Source organism: Elephas maximus, chromosome 7 (assembly GCF_024166365.1).
Source record: "Elephas maximus indicus isolate mEleMax1 chromosome 7, mEleMax1 primary haplotype, whole genome shotgun sequence".
NCBI lineage: Eukaryota > Metazoa > Chordata > Mammalia > Proboscidea > Elephantidae > Elephas > Elephas maximus.
The window spans coordinates 112,180,718-112,203,983 of record NC_064825.1 but is presented as its reverse complement, the minus strand read 5'-3'; the positions used below and the strand labels follow the sequence as shown (position 1 = coordinate 112,203,983).

Genomic DNA, 23,266 nt, shown 5'->3' with positions numbered 1-23,266 from the left:
GAAAGAGAGAAAGAAAGAAAGGTAGGTTATCAAGTCAATCCTGACTCTTAGTGACCCTGTAGGACAGAGCAGAATCGTTCCATAGGATTTCCAAGGAGCAGCTGATGGATTTGAACTGCCGATCTTTTGGTTAGCAGCTGAGCTCTTAACCACACCAACAGGGCTCCAAGGGATTCTTACATACACTGACCAAGATTCTACCACAATCTAAGTTTTATATGAAGAAAAAGTTTCAACATATTACAGTGACTTGTTCAAAGTCATAAAGCAAAATAAGCAGTTCTCAGAATTTGTCAGAGAGCAAAATTGCTTGTGGTTTTTTTTATTCTCCCCCCAAAATGTCTTAGACCCACAAGGAAGACATTTAGTCAATGCCTGTGGTTAAAGCATGGACATCAGCGCAAAAAAGAAAAAAAAAATTCCCAACTGATTATGTCGTTGTTAGCGACCATCAAGTCATCTGTGACTTACAGTGACCTCATGCACAACATGGGATCGCACCATAATGATCCACAGGGTTTTCATTCACTGATATTTCGGAGTAGTTTGCCAGGCCTTCCCTTCTGCTCCATCTTAGTCTGGAAGCTCAGCTGAGACCATTCAGCAGCATTGAAACAAGCAAGCCTCCGCCGATGGGTTTGTGGCTGCACATGTGGTGCATCAACTGGGAAACAACCAGGTCTTCCACTCTGAAGGCAAGATTTCTATCACTGAGCCAGAATGGAATTAGAATTATACAGTTATAGTTTAGACTCTGAGTCTGCTGCTATTGCCAAATCACCACCTACACCCTTCTCTTTGCAGAGAAACCATTTCTCAGTACATCCTTTCACATCAACTGTAACCATGGAGCTGAACAGCAGTGTGACTGAGTTCATCCTGTCTGGGTTAACACAGGATGTTCTGAAGGAGAAAATAGTGTTTGTGATCTTCTTGTTTCTCTACCTTGCAACTCTGTTGGCAAACTTACTTGTTGTGATGACCATCAGATACAGTCAGATGTTAGGAAGCCCCATGTACTTCTTCCTTTTCCACTTGTCCTTTGCTGATGCCTGCTACTCAACAACCACAGCTCCCAGGTTGATTATAGATGCTATATCTAAGAAGAAAGTCATCTCCTACAATGAGTGCATGACTCAGATTTTTGCTGCCCGTTTTTTTGGGTGCATGGAGATCTCTGTGCTCATACTCATGGCCTTTGATTGCTATGTAGCCATTTGCAAACCCCTGCGGTACACAACCATCATGAGCCAGTGTGTCTGTGATGAATTTTTGAATCTGGTTTGGGTGGGATCTTGCATCCATTCATTAGTACAGATTTTCATGGTTTTGAAATTACCGTTTTGTGGCCCCAATGTTATTGATCACTATTTCTGTGATGTACAGCCTTTGTTGAAACTTGCCTGCATGGATACTTATGTCATAAATCTACTCATAGTATTTAATAGTGGGGCCATATGCATGGTGAGTTTCATAATCCTGATCATCTCCTATATTTTCATCTTACGCTCTCTGAGTAACAAGAGTGCAGAAGGAAGAAAGAAAGCCCTCTCTACCTGCACTTCCCACATTAGTGCTGTCATCTTATTCTTTGTTGCATGTATATTCAAATATACTCACCCTCCAATCACATTTCCAGTGGACAAGATGGTGGCTGTGTTTTACACTATTGGGACACTCTTGCTCAACCCTCTGATTTATACTCTGAGGAATGCAGACATTAAAAATGCCATGAGAAAGTTATGGTGGCACAAGCTATGACTTGAGGTGGCAAAGAACAGAAGATCCTACTTGTTAATTCTGTCACAATTTAAACAAAATTGGATTGATTGAGAAGAAAAAGTATTCTTATCCTGATGTGGACAATAGCATTAGCTCCCAGAAGTATATCTGTGGACATCGGTAGAGTGAGCACAGACCCATTTATTTTGAGCCAATGTCACATAAAGTAACAGAACATCAAGTACGTTAATATTTGTGGCAGCACAAGCCCACTCCCCACTTGTGTTCTCTGGGGTTGATAATCCTTGTTCTCTTGCAGTATGTGAGCCAGATCCTGTTGTGTATATAGCTTTACCTCACTCTTTTGTACATTCTGGTTTGAGCGTTTTCCCTCCATGTTTTTCATCCAAGTTTAATAATTTGTCCCTGATTTCTGGCTGATTTATTTTGTTGGCAAATAAGTTTTGGCACTACTGAATCTGGTCTTTTCTGGCTCAACAGTCAGTAGGGTAAGGTCACCATGAGAATCTCATAGGAGTATACATATAAGCTAATTAAGCCTCTATTGGTGTTTGGCTCCCTTTTGTAAAATCCTTAAAAAAATAAAAAAGAACATCCTTTTACTTCCCTCTTGAGCACATACAGTGAGCAACTCATGAATTTATATTCAAATAAAGACAATTCCAGTTGTAATAAATATTAATTGTATTGAGCCATAATCTTTTCCTATGTACTTTAATATCATGTTTTTGTTCATCATGTTAATCATTATTCATCCATAAAATTTAGTTCTATATACATTTTTTGTTGAAACTTTAGTCAATGGACACTGCCCAAATCTTTTTGTTATTAAATTGGTAACAATTTTATAAAATTGTGTGGGTTATATTGTAACAATGAACATGTCATGGATGAGATCATATATAATAAAAAAAGATAGCAACTGACATATAGAGAAAAAGGGTCAATGTTATAATAATTCATCCAAAGAGAGAAGATATCTATGAAAATGAGAGGAGACTCCCTGCTTGGAAATACACGAGTCCTGGTGGTACTGTGTAACTACCTGTGTACCAATATGACTATACTTATCCATGTATGTTCACTCATATTTTACTTTGGTTGTGCTTTGCTTACTACATCTACATGTGGTACCACATGTGCCATTACCAAAAAAAAAAAAAAAAAGATCAGCTATTCAACTCACCAGCTGCTCCTTGGAAAACCTATGGGGCAGTTCTACTCTGTCTGATAGATTCGCTATAAGTCGAAATTGACTCAACAGAAATGGGCTTTTTTTGTTTGTTTTGGCTTGGAAATATAGAACTAAATATACCAAGAAAGTAAAACTTCTCATTAGGTATCAGACACAGACCTAGTGCAGGGAATGTTTCACTGGTTAGTGGCCTGTCTATCTGGTAGGTACGTTTCCTTTTGAAGAGGAATATTTCAGGCTATGGATTCTTGAGACCATAACCAGTTTTATCAAGCAAATCTCATATAGTAGTTGCGTTTCTTATAGAGACATTCCTTCCTGGATAGAAAGATATTGAGCAATGACCGAAATAAATATATTGATCTTCTTGATCTTGATCTATGTATCTACCTATGAAAGCAAATATTTATATAATTAAATACAGATATTTTAATAAATATATACATATATAATAACCAACTATCATATATATCTGCAGCAGGCAGGATCATATATATCACATGTCATGGATTGAATTGCGCCCCCCACCAAAAAATATGTGCCTCCTTGGTTAGGCCATGATTCCCGGTATTGTGTGGTTTTCCTCCATTTTGTGACTGTAATTTTTTGTTAAAGAGGATTAGGGTAGGATTGTAACACCCTTACTAAGGTCATGTCCCTGATCTAATATATGAGAGATAAAAGGAAAGGGAAACAGGCAGAGAGGGGGGACCTCATACCACCAGGAAAGCAGTGCTGGGAGCCGAGTGTGTCCTTTGGACAGGGGTAGATGAGATTGTGGCTTATGTAGACTTGTCTCTTCTCGGAGTTTTGGTTACCCTTGGCTGTTTTGCTTCTGGAAAGGAGAGGAGAGGAGTAATTGTGTCTGAGATGGTCAGCTCTCAAGCTTTTAATTCCAGACACTAGTCACTTTGCTGGGATGCAGATCATGATTTTTGTGAACCATGTTATGACGATTGACTGAGTTATCCGGTGAAACTATGGTCCTTAGCTTTCAAACTCCAAAAATCAATCATGGAAAGAGTTTGATTATGCCTGTGGAGTATACGTATTTGTGTCTTCAACGAATCTATATGCTTATACCCAGATATTTGTATTTACAAGTACCTATAGATATTTCAGAAACCCTGGTGGTGTAGTGGTTAAGAGCTATGGGTGCTAACCAAAAGATTGGCAGTTTGAATCTACCAGGAACTCCTTGGAAGCTCTATGGGGCAGTTCTACTCTGTTCTATAGGGTCATTATGAGTTGAAGTCAACTCGATGGCAATGTTTTTTTTTTTTTTTAATAGATATTTCTATCTGTTCTCATCTGTGTAACTACCTGTATATCAATATGACTATACTTATCCATGTATGCTCACTCATATTTTACTTTAGATGTGCTTTGCTTACTATATCCACATATGGTGCCACATGTGCCATTACCAAAAAAAAAAAAAACTAGTCTCATAGAAGGCCCTAAAGATTACACAAGAAAACTGCAGAAACTAGTAGGATAATTTAGCAATGTTGCAAGTTATAAGATTAAAACACAAAAACCAGTTGGGTTCCTCTACACTAACAAAGACTACTCCAAAAAGGAAATCAAGAAAACAAGACCATTAGTCCTAAATCGATAAAATACCTAGGAATTAACCTAACCAGGGACATAAAAGACTTATCCAATGAAAAGGACAAAACATTACCACAAGAGACTAAAAGAGACCTAGAAAAATGTAAGGGTGCCCTGTGCTCATGGACCAGAAGACCATATAGTGAAAACGCCAATTGTACCTAAAAAAAAAGCAATGTAGAAATAAAATACAATTCTGATACAAACCTCAACAACATTCTCTACTAAAATGGAAGAACTAATCACTGACTTCATATGGAAAGGAAAGAAACCCTGAATAGCCAAAGCAATATTGAAGAAAAGGAACAAAACAGGAGGCCTTACACTCCCTGATATCAAAACGTACTATGCAGCCACTCTAATCAAAACAGGCTGGCAGTTGTTCAGCAATAGATACATAGACCACTGGAACAGAATTGAGAACTCAGAATTAAACCCATCCATCTATGAACAACTGATTTTTGACAAGGAGTCAAAGTCCATTCGGTGGGGCAGAAACAGTCTCTTTAATAAATGGTGCTGGCAAAACTGGATACCCACCTGTAGAAAAATTAAACACACCACACACAAAAATTAACTCAAAATGAATCAAAGACCTAAATATTAAACCTAAAACCATAAAATCCTTGGAAGAAAACTATGGGACCTAATCCTTTGTAAAAATAGGATAACAAACATAATACATGCACAAATAGAAGATGAAATAGAAAATTGGGACCTCATAAAAATCAAAAACTTATGCTCACAAAAAGACTTTATTAAAAGAATAAATAGATAATCTACAGACTGGGAAAAATTCTTTGGAAACGACTTATCCAATAAGGACCTGATCTCTAAATTCTATAGAAAACTGCAACAACTCAACAACAAAAAGACAAACAGCCCAATCACACAACGGGCAAAGGACATGAACAGAATACTCACTAAAGAGGACATCCAAGCAGTCAACAAACATATGAAAAGATATTCACAATCATTAACAATTGCTGCTGTTGTCAGATGCCTTGTAATAGGTTCAAACTCATCAGGACTCCTTGCAAAACAAAAGGAAAAACTGCCCTGTCCTGTGCCATCCTCACAATCATTGCTGGGTTTAAGGCCATTGTTGCAGCCTCTTTGTCAATGCATCCCTTTGAGGGTCTTCCTTTTTTTGATGGCCCTCTGCTTAAGGTCCTTTTCCAGGGACCGATTCCTCCTGATAACATGTTCAAAGTATGTGAGATGAAGTCTTAGCATCTTTGCTTCCAAGAAGCATTCTGGCTCTCCCAAAGCTTCCCACTGTGTGCAGGGAGCCAGCTGTTTCCCTCTGTGTTGCCCATTAGACCCTCCCAGCTTCTGGGCAGTCCCTGATCCTCCTCTCTCCTGCTTCTGAACTCACCCTGGCTCTTTAACACCTCCGCCGCTGTCCAGAGTACTTCACCATCTTGCTCAGCTCATGGTGGAAAATATTTGAGTTTTCTTTTTCTGACAGATTGCTGCCTTACACAGGTTCCAGCTTTCACAAATTTTACTGTATTATTACATAAAAAGGAAAGTGGTCTTATTAATATTTTGAGTTTTTTTTTTTTTGTTGTTAGTATCTTGTTTTTTAGGTGAAAGTTTACACAGCAAACTAGGTTCTGACTTAACAGTTTTTATACAGATTTTCCATGACTTTGGTTACAATTCTCACAACTTGTCAGCATTCTCATTATTTCCGTTCTGTGTGTTCTATTTCCATTGGTCTAGATTTCTTTCCCCGCCTTGAATTCTCATCTTTGCTTTTGGGTAAACGTTGACCATTTTGTCTCATACAGTTGATTGTTTAAGTGACACCTTACTCCTGGGTGATATTGTTTGTTTTATAAGCCAATCTATTATTTGGCTGAAAAGTGAGCTCCAGGAGTGGCTTCAGTGCCAATTTAAAGGATATCTTAGAGTCAGAGCCTCAGCAGTTTGTCTAGTCTCTATTGGTTCAGTAGGTGTGACTTTTTTTTTTTTTCCAGAAATCTGAGTTTTGTTTTACCTTTTTCTCCCATTCTATCTGGGACCTTCTATGGTGTCCCAAGTCAGGATGGTCAGTAGTCATAGCTGGACCCATCTAGTTCTGGTCTCAGGTTAGAAGAGTCGGTGATTCATTTGGGCTGTTAGTCCTGTGGATTAGTTTCATTTCTGAGTCTTTGTTTTCCTTCGTTCTCTTTTGTTCCAGATGAGTAGAGTTGTATCTTAGATGGGCACTTGCAACCGTTTAATCCCCCAGACTCCACTTATCAAACTAGAGTGTAGAATATTAACTTTATAAACTATGTTAAGCCAATTGACTGTGTTATCTCACGTGACTTATCATTCTAAGCTTTTTAACACAGTAAACTAATCCTGGGAGTTTTTAGGATATGTCATGTCTAGGAAGTCTCTGTAATTGTGCACCCATGTGCTTTATTATGTATATGGATATATATGCAGCACACACAAACATGGATATACATAGGCCTGCAGACACACCTATACATGCATGTGCATACATCCACATATGCCTTCCCATATACATATATGCATATATATCTACCTACGTGTCATGAATTGAATTATGTCCCCTAAAAAATATCTGTCAACTTTGCTAAGTCATGATTCCCTTGTATGATTGTCTACCATTTTATCATCTGATATGATTTCCCTATGTGTGGTAAATCCCATCAACTATGATGTAATAAGATGGATTAACAGCAGTTCTATTGATTGGCTCCATAAGATTAGATAGTGTTTTAAGCCAATCTCTTCTGATATATAAAAGAGAGAAGTGAGCAGAGAGACAGGAGAACCTCATACCACCAAGAAAGCAGTACTGGGAGCAGAGCGCATCCTTTGGACCTGAAATTCCAGTACTGAGATGCTCCTAGAACAAGAGAAGACTGATGACAAGAACCTTCCTCCAGAGCTGACGGAGAGAGAAAGGCTTCCCCTGGAGCTGATGCCCTGAATTTGGACTTGTAGCCTACCTGACTGTGAGAGAATAAATTTCTCTTTGTTAAAGCCATCCACTTGTGGTATTTCTGTTATAGCAGCATTAGAAGACTAAGACACTTATTTGTTATAGTATTTACCGAAGTTTTCCCTTTTTCTTGTGTATTTCTCAGTATCTTCATTTACCTTCATCAGGTTGTGCAGACTTCAACCATATTGGTATTGCTTTTCCCATCCACAAAAATAACAAATGTCTACTATCTAAAGGAGGATCCCCAGTAGCAGAGTGGTTAAGAGCTTGGCTGCTAACCAAAATATCAGCAGTTTGAATCCACCAGCTTCTCCTTAGAAGCCCTGTGGAGTAGTTCTACTCTTTTTTATAGAGTCACTATGAGTCAGAATCGACCTGATGACAATGGTTTTGGTTTGGAGTATCTAGAAAGTGATTCCATATCCTTCCCTCTCCCATCACTGGTAACCATCAAAGAATGTTTCTTTCTGTGTGTATACCTCTTGTTGTCTTTTTATTACGTAATGGGATCATACAATATTTGTCCTTTTGTGATTGAGTTATTTCACTCAGCTTAACGTCCTCTGAGTGATGGCAGTTGGTAATGTCCTCTAGATTCATCCGTGTTATGTTTTGCTGACACGTTATTCTTTATAGTGGTGTAGGTAGTATTCCATTGTGTGTATGTACAACAATTTATTTATCCATGCATCTGTTGATGGGCTTTTAGGTTGTTTCCATCTTTTCGGTATTGTGAATAATGCTGCAATGAACACTGATGTGCCTATGTCTATTTGTGTCATTGCTATTATATCTCTTGGATATATACCTAGGAGTGGAGTTGCTGAATTATAAGGTATTTCTATGTCTAACTTTTTGAGGAAGCACAATACTGTTTCCACTGTGGTTGTACAATTTACAGTCCCAAGAGCAATGTTTAAGAGGTCTAATCTCCCCACAACCTCACCAGAATTTGTCGTTTTCTGTCTTTTTCATCATTGCCATTTTTGCAGGGAAGTCAGATATCTCATTGTAGTTTTGATTTACATCTCTGTAATGGCTAATATCAACATGAGGTTGGTGCAGGGCCAGGAAGTGTTTTGTTCTGTTATACATAGGGTTGCATGAGTTGGAACTGACTCAACAGTGCCTAACGACAACATAACGGCTAATGATGTGAGCATCTTTTCATGTATTTGTTGGCTATCTGAATGTCCAATCTCTTATCTGAAGTGTCTGTTCATGTCCTTTGACCATTTTTTGATTGGATTGCTTGTCGTTTTGTTGTTGAATTATTGAAGTTTTCTATATATTTTAAAGATTAGACCCTTGTCAGATATGTTGTTGACAAAGAATTTTTACCAGTCTGTAGGTTCTCTTTTTAATTTTTGTCTTTTGATGAGCATAGGTACTTAATTTTTAGGATGTCTCTGTTACCTAAATTATCTTCTGTTCATGCATTTTTAGTTGCATTTGATAGGCTATTTATACCAAAAATTAAGTTCCCTAGTTTTGTTCCTAAATTATCTTCTATGAGCTTTATAATTTTACCTTTAACATTTAGCCTTTGGTCCATTTTGAGTTAGTTTTTGTGCAGTGTATGAGATACGGATTCTGTTTCATTTTTGTACAAATGGCTGACCAGTTTTCTCAATGTCATTTGTTAAAGAGACTATTTCTTTGTTGAAGCTCAACTGCCTGTAGATGGATAGATTTACTTCTGGGTTCTCAATTCCATTTCATTAATCTATGTGTCTGTCATTGAACCAGTACCAGGTTGTTTGATTACTATGGTTGTATAGTAACTTTTGAGATTGGGAAATGTGAGGCCTCCTACTTTGCTTTTCTTATTCAATATTGCTTTAGCCATTCGGGGCCCCTTTCCTTTACACATAAAGTTGAAGATTAATTATTTTCATTTCATTAAAAAATGTTGGAATTTAGATCAGGATTGCATTATATCTATAGATCACTTTGGGTACTATTGACATTTTCACAATGTTAAGTCTTCCAATCCATAAGCATGGGGTGTTTTTCCATCTATGTAATTCTCTTTTGGTTTCTTGAAGTAGTGTTTTATACTTTTCTTTGTATAAGCCTTTTATGCCCCTAGTTAGGTTTATTCCTAGGTATTTCGGGGGTGTCTTAGTTATCTAGTGCATCCGTAACAGAAATGCCACAAGTGTGTGTGTCTTTAACAAACAGGAAATTATTTCCTCACATTTTAGGAAGCTAGAAGTCCAAATTCAGGGTGCTGGCTCTAGGGGAAGGCTTTTTCTCTTTGTGAGCTCTGGAGGAGGATCTTGTCTCTTTTGAGCTTCTGTTCCTGGGCAATATTCATGTGGCTTGGTATTTCATTTCCCCCATCTCTACTTCTCTTGCTTTCTTGTTTAATCTTTTTTGTATCTCTAAAGAGATTGACTCAAGACATACCCTACACTAACCCTGTATCATTAACATAACAAAGATAACCCATTCTCAAATGGAATTGTAACCAAAAAAAAAAAAAAAAAACCCACATATTTTCTGGATACACAATTCAATCCATAACTTTCCACCCTTTGGCCTCCAAAAATTCAAGTCCTTGCCACATGCAAAACAAATTCACTCCAGCACATCATGCCATAAGTTTCAAATCACCTCCAAGTTTAAAATCTCATTTCCTGAATCATTTAAATCAAATATGTGTGAGATGTTATGCATATTCCATCCTGGGGCAAAGTCATCTTCATCTGCAAACCTGTGAAATCTAGAATACTGGTTATCTGCTTCCAAAATAGAATGTTGGAATGACACAAGTTATACATTTCCACTAAACTAGGATAAATTGAAGGGATAAAGGGCACCAACCAAGTCCTAATCCCAGCAAAATTAATTACATCAGCTCTCAAACCTTTAAAATAATCCTCTGCATTCTGAGGCCATCTGGGTGACGGCCCCACCCTCCAGACTCTAGGTGTTGGCACACCGCCTGTATTCTGGGTGGAGGACCCTAGGCCCTGGATTTCAGTTCTGCCTTCCAGGCCAACTGGGACAGCAACTCTACCCCCTTGGCTTTTGGCGGTTCCATTTTCCTAGTCCTTCTGAATGGTGACCCCCAGCCCTTGACTCTGGCAGGTTCCATTCTTCTACCGCTTGAGCATGGCGATCCCATCCCCTCAGATTTGAGTAGTGGCCCCATTCCCCTGGTACACCTTAGTGGCAGCCACACACACTGGAACAGAGTTAGCAAAGATTTGGCTCTTTGAAATCTAAGAGGTTGTGGCCCCACCCTTTAACATCCAGGAGACCTTGGGTCCAACCTGTGAAACTAAGAAGGCTCTGCTTCCTGTGCTCTTTCCAGCAGTTCTGCAGGTCTCTGAGCTGCTCTAGGGATGGTCCTTTTCTTTTCTTGGAGGACAACAGTTGTGGCTACTTTAGCCTGTTTCCTGCCTGTAGAATTCCAAGTGACAGACAATGTTCCTTCCTTTTGTCTTTCTTTGTCCCTTTCGGTCTAAGATAATGTGTTTTCTGCTGTGGTAGTTGGTCAGATCCATCAGTAACAGGCCTAATCTCTTTAAAAAAAGATTGTGTAGCCACGTGCTTGGTGAACAGCCTAGGACATGTTCCTTAGTTTGTACAACAGAATTCTCCAAATCTTTAAGTTTTGTTTTCATTTTACACAGTTCATTTTTAAGTACATGTCTTTCCTATTGCATTCTACTATAAGCAGCAAGAAGAACCTGCTTGGCTTGCATAGAAATCTCATCAGCAGATATCCAAGTTCATTACTTACAAGTTCTACCTTCCACCAAATAGTTGGACACAATTCAGACAAGTTCTTTGCCACTGCATAAAAAGTATCACCCTTTGTCCACTGTCCAATCACATGTTCATCATTTTCTTTTAAGGTCTCCCCAGAAGCACATCTAATGTTCACATTTCTAGCCACATTCTTTTGCTGGAGCCATATGTATTCTCTAAGATGATAGAAGCTTTCTCTATAGTTCTCCTCACTTCATCCTGAGCTCTCACCTGAATTTCTTTTGAGGTCCATAATACTACCAGCAGTCTTTTCAAGGCAATATAGGTTTTTACTATTAGGCACCTTAAAACTCTCCCAGCCTCCACCCATTATGCAATTCCAAAGCCACTTCCTCTTTGTAGGTATTTGTTACAGCAATACCTGCACTTCTAGTTACCAAATATCGCACCCCTGATACCAAATTCTGTTTTAGTTAGCTAGAGTTGCTACAACAAAAATAACACAGGTGGGTGGCGTTAACAAACAGAAATTTATTTTCTCATGCTTTAGGAGACTAGAAGTCTGAATTCAGGGTGCTGGCTCTGGGGAAAAGCTTTCTTTCTCTGTCAGCTCTGGAGGAAGATTCTTGTCTCTTCTAAGCTTATGCTCCCGGGCAATCTTCATGTGGCTAGGCATCTCACTTCGCCCATCTCTACATCTCTTGCTTGATTGTTTAATCTCTTTTATATCTCTGCACCCTACCTTAATCCTGCCTAATTAGCTTAACAAAAACTATCCATTCCCATATGAAATTATAAGCACAGGCATAGAGACTAATATTTATAACACATACTTTTGGGGAACACAGTTCAGTCCATAACAGGGCCCTATTATAAATGGTATTGTTTTCCTTTCAGAGTTCTCTTGTTAGTGTAGAGGAACCCAACTAATTTTTGTGTTTATCTTATAACTTGCCATTTTGCTGCATCTTTCTTGTGGATAATATTTTGAGCTTTATAATTCTTAGAGAAAGGCTAAGCATCTATAAAAGAGAAACCCAGTTGATACAGTGGGTTAACATGTAGGAATTTTATTCATTTTGATAGAACAGTCCCATGTAAATGGCCCTGGATGGAAGGGCAGTACCTCTTCTCTTTTTCATTACAAGACGCAGATTACTTCCAAGCGGTTGCTCGGTCATCTACTAGAACTTTTATGTTCAGAGTGTGACCCACCTGCTAGCATCATTGGCATCACCTGGGAGCATTCTGGACCAGCTACAGATCTTGTTGTTATTAGTTGTTAGGTGGTATCAAGTTGGATCCAACTCATAGTGACCCTATATAGAACTGACTGTAACACTGCCTGGTCCTGTGTCATCCTCACAATTGTTGTTATGTTTGAGCCCATTGTTGCACCCACTGTGCCAACTCATCTCATTGTCTTCCTCTTTTTCTTTGACCCTCTACTTTATAAAGCATGATGTCCTTCTCCAAGGATTGGTCCCTACGAATAATATGTCCAAAGTAAACGAGACGAAACCTTACCATCCTCGCTTCTAAGGAGCATTCTGGTTGTACTCCTTCCAAGACAGATTTGTTCTTTCTTCTGGCAATCCTCAGTATATTCAATATTCTGTGTCAACACCATAATTCAAAGCCATAAATCCTTCTTCAGTCTTCCTTAGTCATTGTCCAGCTTCCACATGCACATGACTATTGAAAACACCATGGCTTGGGCCAGGCATGTCTTAGTCCTTAAAGTGACATCTTTGCTTTTTAACACTTTAAAGATTTCTTTTGCAGCAGATTTGTCCAATAAAATACATCACTTGATTTCTTGACTGTTGTTTCCATGAGTGTTGATTGTAGATCCAAGTAAAACGAAATCCTTGACAAATCTAATATTTTCTCCATTTATCATAATGTCATTTATTGTTCCAGTTCTGAGGATTTTTGTTTTCTTGATGTTGAGGTGTAATCCATACTGATTGCTGTGGTCTTTGAGCTTCATCAGTTAGTGCTTCAAGTTCTCTTTGTTTTCTGCAAGCAAGGTTGAGTCATTTGCATATTGCAGGTTGTTAAAGAGTCTTCCTCCAATCCTGGTGCTGCATTTTTCTTTATGTAGTCTGGCTTCTTGGATTATTTACTCAGCATACAGATTGAATAAGTATGGAGAATGGATACAATGTGGATGCACAACTTTCCTGAAACCACATAGATTCCCCTTGTTCTGTTCAAAGGACTGCCTCTTGGTCTATGTACAGGTTCTTCACATGCAAATTAAGTGTTTTGAAATTCTTATGCTTCAGGATGTTATCCAAAAGTCGTTATGATCCACACATTCGAATGCCTTTGCAGAGTCAGTAAAACACAGACCCAATGAACCGTAATTTGAATTTTTACCCTAGTTGATTCATATGCACATTATAGTTTGAGAAGAATTACCCTACAGCACTATCATCTATAGCAGTAAAACCACCACCCTGGTTTTAGGTATCAAGAAAGGAAAATAAGCTTGAGGAGTAAACAGTCAACATTTGCTATTTCAGCCTGGAAGTTACGCATGTTTCTTCTGTTTACATCCAATTAACAAGAACTTAGTCACAGAGCTGCACCTAGCTGCAAAGGTGGCTGGGGAAAGTGAGGTGTTCCTGGGAGATCATGTACCTAAGTATCACCTATTACTGCAGAGGAAGGAGAGAGTGGATTCACAGAAGCATGGACTCCCCATTATTGTCAAGTACAGTAATACTAGATAGCAGTGATAAAATGAAAATCTCTACCTTTAGAGTTCATATTATAGTGGATAATGCTATTTCATAAAGCCCAATAAGAAGTCCATGGTTTTTATGCATTCCCAGGATTAGTAAAAATTGTGCGCATATTACTCAAACTAGTGATTGCCAGTTTTTTTTTTTTTTAATAAGACTATTTTGCTACGGCTGCTAACCAAATGGTCAGCAGTTCGAATCTGCCAGGCGGTCCTTGGAAACTCTATGGGGCAGTTCTACTCTGCCCTATAGGGTCGTTATGAGTTGGAATTGACTCAACGGCAATGGGTTTGGTTTGAATTTTACACAACCTTAAAAAAAAAAAAGTTCTTTGGAGTTGATTTCAATTCATAGAGACCTTATAGGACAGATTAGAACTACCCCACAGGGTTTCAAAGGCTGTAAATCTTTGCAGAAACAGACTTCTGCATCTTTATCCTGTAGAATGGCTGGTGAGTTTGAACTGCTGACATTTGATTAGCACCTAAATGCTTAACCACTGCACAACCAGGACTCCTTTACAGCACCATACCCTCCATTTTTCGTTCTAACTCTCTTCCCCAACTGTGATGGTTAAGGTTGTGCGTGAACTTGGCCGGGCCATGATTCTTAGTGATTTGATAGTTGAGTGATGATGTGATCACTTCCATGATGAGATTTGATGTCATGTGATCACCTCCATGATAGGATCTGTTGTGAGGGGTCAGTCACTGGAAGGGGAGTTTTCTTGTGCGTGTGACCTGCACAGACTGGATATTCTGGCAGGGCTTGTGGGCTTTTATTGATTCCGGATCCTGCAGCTGGCTTCTGTTTATGGGATCTCGACGACATACAGCAACAACAATCTGCAACCACATCTCCATTATTTCCATCTTACTTCTGCTAGTGCCCAACTCTTTTAATTCTTTTTTCCCATTGTGACCTATAAACCACTATTCCTGCCAACATTTTGCATGATACCAGCCATGCTCCTGCCTAAGAAACTTTGCACAGGTTGCTCCCACTGTCTTAATTATTTTTCCTGCAAATATTTGCGTGGCTTGCCCCTCACTTCCTTCAGTATCATATTCAGAGTTGGTGTTTTTTTTTTTTTTTTTTCTTTTCGGAAAATCAATGCTAAAAATAATCTTTAAATAAAATTTATTTTAGTTAATTTGTTTTGTGTTACTTGTTATAAATTTAAATCCCTCTGTCATTTTCCTTTTTTTACCAACTTAAAAGTGTTTTTGAAATTATGGAAAATTTAAGTTGTAGTTTTTATGTAAATTTCTGTTATATATTTTACTAATATTATTAGGATTAAAAATAATTATTATAGTTAACAGTAATGTTTTCCATAATAGGAAAGTAAAAGAAGTTAATAAATTTGCCTGAAGTCACATAAACATAAGCAATGGAGTCAGAGAATTCAATTACATCACACCTACTTGAGCTTTGCCTACCATTTGAAAAGATTTTACTTAAAGGAGAAAGCCTTTGGTAACCTTTCTTGGTTACTTTTAGTGGTCTACATATCAATGTGAGTTTGAAAGTGTGCTTGCTCCTTAAAGCAGGGTGTGTAGGTGATGTGGGGCAGAGATGTGACCACATGAACACTCGGTAATTGAAACTGGAGGTGTCCCTTAGGAAAAATGAAGCAGAGAGGAGGGCTCTGAGGACAAAATCTGGCTGCTGACAACCTTGTCTGGGATTAATTTTCCCTATGGTTTGCTGTGCTAAGTAGCTCATTGAGCCAATCCTTTAGGGTTGGATGGGGAGGAATGTAGTCCTTGGCGTCCGGAGGCTGAAATGCAGTTCTGGGCATTTGTGAACTTTTATGAAAACTCTATAAATATCTGAAGGAATAAGACATGTTTAATTCATGTGTTTTGTCAGGGAGTGTTTTGAGGCTAGTAGAACTGATGTTAGAAAAATTTCTACCATAGAATAATGAGAATATTTTTTGTTTTAGAAAATTTTAAGAGTAGAAATAAGAAACTTAAAAAAAATTTCTCCTTCTAGCATTACAGACTCTTTTGTAGAGCCTAATTCAGGCCTCCTAGGAAGAGTTGGCTACCTGTGGGGCATCTTCTGTTCTGATAGCTCCTTCAACAAAAAGCCAGAGTGGACCTATCTCAAGTACAATTTTCATGTTGCAACACACTGCAATGGTTAATCTTCAAAGTAGATCAGAATTTAAAAAGAGAAGACTATGAGCTCTCCGTTGAATGTTATGTCTTTGCTTAAAGAAAAAAGGTAGGTTTTTCAAGCCCTAGTGAAATATCTCCTTTTCTTGCCTCCCATTTCCGGGCTGTTTCTGAATGATTTTCCAGCACTGTCCCATTTTTTCGGACAGTTACCATCATCTGGTTATGTCTCCTGAGAAACTTGAAGTTCCAGGAACATATTTCCCACAGTGATGGGAAGGTTCTGATGTGTCAGGGGCCCTCAGCTTCTACTGGCTTTTGCTTGGTGCATCCCTACCTCTGAGGCTAATTCTGATTTAAAAAAAAAAGGGGGGGAGGGGGTGAAACTAATTCTTCCCTGGCACCAAGACCAACCTGACAGAATAGCCTACCTTCAGACTTTTTGCAAGGTTTAACTTTGGGAAAAACATAGGAAAGCATAAGTGAATACAAATGTTGGGTGTCCAGAACCCACTGTCACCCCTTCTTATGGACCAAACCACACCTACTTCTGGAGTTGGAGCAAAAGAAATATGAGGCATGGAAAAGGGAGAAGGAATCTTTTTAATAAAATCCTGGGATAGACTATTTAATCCCTAACATGGTTCTTTGCACACCCTTGCTTGCCTTATGGATTTTTCCCTGTCTCATCCCACCCTGTTCCTTCCTCCTCTTATCCACAATGACTTACTTTATTCCCTTTTGATCTGACTCTTTCCATTATCTCCTCACTACCCCCTCCTCAGTATTATTTTTCAAGTATAAACATAACATACTGATCTCTTTGTTTCACGCACCCTGAAATTTCCATCCATGAACACGCCAGCAACTTTCTTCTTTACCAGTTTATGGTTTCTGGGCTTTGTGTTGGCTCTATCTGGATGGCTGGAGTTTGATGTTTTGCATGGCGATGTGGGGTGAAGTGTTAGAAAAAGAATACCATGCAGACCAAAGACTTTGGTTTTGGGCCTGGATTTACTCTAACTGCTCTCTTCTAAACTCTGCCTCCCAGCTTAACACAAAGTGCACAAGATAGAACAAAGCCAACTTTCTTTACTTAACTCGCAAGATATTATAAAATCAATGAACAAAAGACTTTAAAGCAAAAACAAGAGAAGAATATAATCAGGGACTGCATGATTCAACAAGTATTTAGTTTTGGGCTATAGAAGGCCACTGGCAAAAGAATGACTTGGGGGAATCCAGATAGGCTTCTCCAAGAAGGTGACATTTGAACTGGATACTCTCTCCACAGGTAGAAATGGAAAGTTTAGGTTGTAGCAGAGGAGGGGGTGTTCAGCTGCTGTCAGATGTAAAAAAAAAAAAAAAAAATTGGAATGAGATGGTCTGAGTATATTAATAAGGAACAACAAGTGTCAGGCTTGGCTGGAGTATGCATTGGCAGAAGTCCTGGGAAGAAAACTGAAAAGCAAGATTCTCTCACAGAGTTGGAGGGCTTGAAAGCCATGATGAGCATCCCAGCCATTAGATTATAAAATCATAGTAAACATTTTATTATATTTATGACTCATCACAGTCTTTTGAATGCCCACTTTGTCTTTTAAGGGATGACAAGGGGATAAAAAGAGAGAGAGGAAAGAAAGAACGAGGAGAGGAGGGGATTGCTGAATTTAAGTCCTTCTTCCTTGTTTTCCCTGTTTAGAGACATAGAAAACTCATCTCGATAAAAGCCTGTGAGGATCCACTTAAAGAATTCCAGAACTACCCACTTTATTAAATCCCAGTCTGCATGTTTGTTCTACATGAGTTAATCATTCTCACAATGAAAACTTACACAAGTATAGCCAGTGCATACTGTTTTTATTTCATCTAATTATGTGAGACTTATTTAAATTTTAATGACTATGATACTGTGTGAAAAGATTCTTATGTTAAAGTTGACAGGAAAATTATTTTCTTGAGCCCCCTTAGTGGAAATAATGATATTCATATTTAGACATAAACTTACTTGACCAAGGTCAAGTGACATTTTAATGGCGTAGACAAGATTATAATCCACCTCTCTCTGCTCCCTATGTGTTTTTTGCCTCCCACAGAGATGAATTGAGAGTTAGCATTTTTGACCCTTCTTTAAGAAAGGAAGGGACAAGTCTGAAGCCACTGATGAATCATATTTGGGATAACTGAGGAGCCAGTCTTTATTTTGTTGAGGCTACAGTGAATCCAGGTCCCTGGATAGTGCATAGGGTTTGATCTTGTCTCGTAACCTAAAGGATGGCAGTTTAAACCCACCCAGCAACACCGTGGAAGAAAGCCCTGGTGAACTGCTTCTGTGAAGATCACAGCCAAGAAAACCCCAGGGAGCGGTTCTACTCTGTAACACATGGGGTCGTCATAAGTCTGAATGAACTCCACGGCAATGGGTTTCGTTTGGCCATTTAGAGTGAATCCACTTGAACTCTTTTTACTGAGTTTCTAAGTGCAGGGAACAGAAAGCAAATCTTCGGTGGGACTCTGGGATCTTGAAGATAGGCACTTTGTTACAGCAAAGCTCAAGGTGCAAATGGACTAAATTCAGTTAAAATAAAAATAGCTAAATTCCATTAAACAACTCGGAGTGCTTTTTGTTATTAGGTGCCTAGTAAATATTAATAGAAGGTTTTGCTACATTTTTTATGCCTTCAGATTTTCTACTTTGCCAATAGAAAATATCAGAACTTTATAACCTGGCTTTCATGGCCTTCAGCTATGAGTGCAACTTACTTTTCCAACTTTTGTACCACAACTTTTGAGTCTGACTAAACTAGAGGGTTCATATTGATCTATTTTCCTGATATAGCATGTGCCTTATCATCACCATGAAACCTTTGATTTCATTTTTTCTTATCTAAATGCCCTCCTTCCTTTGATTTTTATCCCCAACTTTTCACTACCAAGGTCCCTATTTTGTTTTTACTTTCCTCTCATTGTAGGTCCATTGTATTGATGCTATTACATAATTTTGATTCATTTTCCTCTTCTTATATATTAAAGGTATTTAGAACTCACAGTCCTAGCTTCTGATCATTATAAGAAAACTATTGTCATCCAGAGTGCTAATATGATTTCAGCCACTCAACAAAGGAACTTAATATTTTAATACAGTGGTACAGCTTTATTATGGGTAAATAACAAAATTAAATTAATGTTTTTGAAAAATTAAGACTATCTCTTTTAAATCCAGTAGTGATAATCGTAATGAAAATAACCACTCTTATTTTGGGTACTGCGTACTTGCATCTAATAGTTAAGCATCAAATTTTTTAATCTTCATAGCAACGTTAAAGAGTATATTATTTTATTATTTGTGTTTTACAGATGAAGAAAGTAAATCACAGAGATATCAAGGAACTTGTTAAGTGTCACACCTCTGATGAAGAGTGAGGCAAGGTTTGAATCTAGGCAACGTGGCTTCAGACTACGTATTGATAGCTGTGCTAACATATCTCTCAATTCTAAGCTTTGAATGTTTGCATCTGATAGAACATGGTCTGGAATATGGATATCTCCACTTAAAGTTATAGCTTACTTCTTACATAATTTTGAGTTCTTCACTGCTCAATCTATCCTTGAAGAAATCTGTGCCCTTCTCTCTGTATATGGTTTCTTCTCTTCTAATATGTGTTGCATAACGCCTTACTTTATTAGTGATCGCCAAACAAAGTTTTTAGAAGAAGTATTCTGGGGAATTCAGGATAAAGAAGGATATATATGAGTAAAAACAATACTTAAGTTATTGGAATATTAGAAGTTATATGCAAGTCAAATTCATAGGTAGAGAACTGCAATATTCTATGTTGAAGCTAAGTTAAGGGGATAAGTTCAAAAGAAAGATAAAGAGTTGTTTCCCTCCATTATGCCAACCAAAAGCATTGCTGTGGATTGAATTGTGTCCTCCCAAAATATGTGTTGTAAATCCTAGCTTCTATTCCTGTGGTTATAATCCCATTTGGGCATGAGTTGTCTTTGTTAAGTTAATGAGACAGAATTAGTGTTGGTTGTGTCTTGAGTCAATTTTTTTTGCGATATAAACAAGATTAAACAAGAAAGCTAGAAGCAGAGATGGGGAAGAAAGATGCCAAGCCACATGATCACCCAGGAGCAGAAGCACAAAAAGACAAGGACCTTCCTCTGAGCTGACTGAGAGAGAAAACCTTCTTCTAGGGCCAGCACCTTGAATTCAAACTTCTAGCCCCCTAAACTGTGATAAAATCCATTTCTGTTTGTTAAAGACACCCATTTGTGGTAACTCTGTCATAGCAGCACTAGATAACTAAGACAAGCATTATCCAGCCATTTGTTATGTCATGAACATCAGTGAAGCTCACATCTTGACCATGAGAGGCATAGATGATAGGTTGTCAAAATAGATCCGTTTTAAAGCATATTCCACTCAAGATTCTAAATGGCCAGGGATAGTAGACACAAAAATGAGTCAACAGAACTGAAAATATGTTCTTCAAAAGGAATTCTTCAACAATATTATTGCTCAGTTATATTTGAATGTATTTCTCAGATTTCAAAGCACGTAGATAAGATGCATAATGCATGAAACGTATATACATGTATATGTGTGAGTGTAGACCCTTTTTTAAATTCTCATGATAACTCAGAATAAGGTAGGGTAGATATTGGTACTTCATTTTTCACATGAAGACCAAGTTTCAAAGCAGTTAAGTCTCTTGCCCAGGAAAGAACAAGTTCTGTAGTCCTCAATTTTGATAAAAATCAAAGTTTGTGAAGGATATATATATATATATATATTTTATTCACAAAATACAAAAGTGTTGGGCCAATCAGTCAGTTTCTGAATCAATAAATAAATCTGGGAGAGGCCTGTGCATCTATAGATTTACACAGATTCCTGGGGAATTTTGGTGCACACCAAAGGCAATTGGAGGTAACAAAATATGCAACAGAAGCAATGAATTCAGAGTTTAGCCAAATGATCTTCCCAAAATGTTACTTTTTTCTTCTCTCTGCAAATTAAACCTTTGCCAACTTCATCCCACCTACAGCTACTAACATGGCTATGAATAACAGTGTGACTGAACTCATTCTGTTTGGGTTGACGCAGGATGCTGAAAAGCAGAAAGTGATATTTGGAATCTTCTTGATTCTTTACCTTTTGACTCTGCTGGGGAACTTTCTCATTGTGGTGGCTATTAAGACAAGTCATACCCTTGGGAGTCCCATGTACTTCCTATTCTACCTGTCCTTTGCCGATGCCTGTTTTTCTACAACTACGGCACCCAGATTGATTGTGACTGTTCTGTCTCAGAAGAAGACTATTTCCTACCATGAGTGCATGATTCAGGTCTTTGCAGCCCATTTCTTTGGGTGTATGGAGATATTTGTGCTCATCCTCATGGCTTTTGATTGCTATGCGGCCATTTGTAAACCTCTGCGATACACAACCATCATGAGCAGGCGTGTCTGTGGCATGCTGGTGATTCTGGCCTGGGTGGGATCTTGTATCCATTCTTCAGCACAGATTTTCTTGGCTTTGAAATTGCCCTTCTGTGGCCCCAATGTGATTGATCACTATTTCTGTGACTTGCAGCCCTTGTTGAAACTTGCCTGCATGGACACTTACATGATAAATTTGCTAATTGTTTCCAATAGTGGGGCCATATGCATGGTGAGTTTCAGGCTCTTGCCTATATCCTATGTTGTTATTTTATACTCTCTGAAAAACCACAGTGCAGAAGGAAGGCGAAAAGCTCTCTCTACCTGTACCTCCATTTCATTGTGGTTGTCATATTTTTTGGTCCATGTATATTCATATACACAGGCCCACCAACTACATTTCCAGTGGACAAGATGGTGGCTGTGTTTTATACAATTCGGACACCCTTGCTCAACCCTCTGATTTATAAACTGAGGAATGCAGAAGTGAAAAATGCCATGAAAAATTTATGGTATAGCAAATTATGACTTCAGTTGACAAATATGGTGTATTTAATTTACACTTCCTCACCATCTTAGTTTTTGGACAAGAAAGGTGAAATACATCTAACAGGAAAACAATCCTAACGGGAAACAACAACCAACATACATCAACACGTTATTGATTCGTTGTGCACACAGTTAATATTCTGAGCGGATTGTATTACACTGTGAGTACTTAAAAGCTCACAACCACTGTGAACAACCTATAATGATCCATACTTGAATTCTGTCAACATCTGACCATTTTCACTTGGTAGAAAATTTCTTATAGAAATTTTTCTCCTGAAAGAAATGCACTGTGTGTCCACCAAATTCCTTTTATAAATCTTTTTCTAGTACCATATGAATTTGGTCAACACGAGCTAGTACGTAAGAAACTTGCAGAATCCAGGCTGTCCTTTTGCCAGTATGAGCATTTGATAGGATGTTCCTAGAAGATGATACCTTGGACATCTATAGCTGAGCCTACCTCACTGGGCAATCCTGTATTCATACCACTAAGTCTCTCTTTCTGCCTAGATTTTTCTGATCTCAGTCCCTGCAGACACCAATATGGAGGAGCATATACTAACCTGTCAGAATAACACTCTTTAGAAGTGCACTTCCTGCATGCATGTACACATATGTGCAAATGCACACACAGACACACACAAATTTTAAGGTGCTTGACTGGAACAGTTAGCTATGACCTCTGGATGAGAGACAATTAAAAATTAAAGTAGGAGGTGTTGTCAGCCAAATGGCAGAGTAGGCAACTCCAAACACGTCCCTCCACAGAAACATCAGAAAAATGGGTACCGATGTGAGAGGCTGGCATACCTCTCTCTACTCCCATAATGGGGCAAGGGGATTCTCTACAGGGAATTCTCCAAAGCAGTTCTCACCAACCACTCTCCCACTTTACACTGACCAGGTTCCATACCCTTTATCTAGTTGGGAGGATTCTGATCTTTGTCATTCATTGCCTTCACTATGGAAACAGGCATGGTGTGGTCTGGAACACACTTTGTAATTTCATGCATTGTGTCTAGCCAAAATGTCAGCCTCACCACCTTGTTACATTAAAAATGTGAAATCATGATTTGTATCATTGCTGGAATTCAAAAGGACTGATTTCCCCTTAGGAAGGGCTTGTACGTTACTTGAATTT

At 38.4% G+C, this 23,266-nt stretch overlaps 1 protein-coding gene and 1 pseudogene across 1 annotated transcript; both read left to right on the top strand.

Moving 5' to 3' along the window:
* The first annotated feature begins 846 nt into the window (after positions 1-846).
* LOC126080728 (olfactory receptor 4C11-like) lies at positions 847-1,761 on the top strand. The gene has a single exon (XM_049891907.1). The coding sequence runs from the start codon at positions 847-849 to the stop codon at positions 1,759-1,761; it is 915 nt and encodes a 304-aa protein (XP_049747864.1).
* Positions 1,762-21,190: 19,429 nt separating this feature from the next.
* On the top strand, positions 21,191-22,101 carry LOC126080729 (olfactory receptor 4C11-like; annotated as a pseudogene).
* Positions 22,102-23,266: the final 1,165 nt, after the last annotated feature.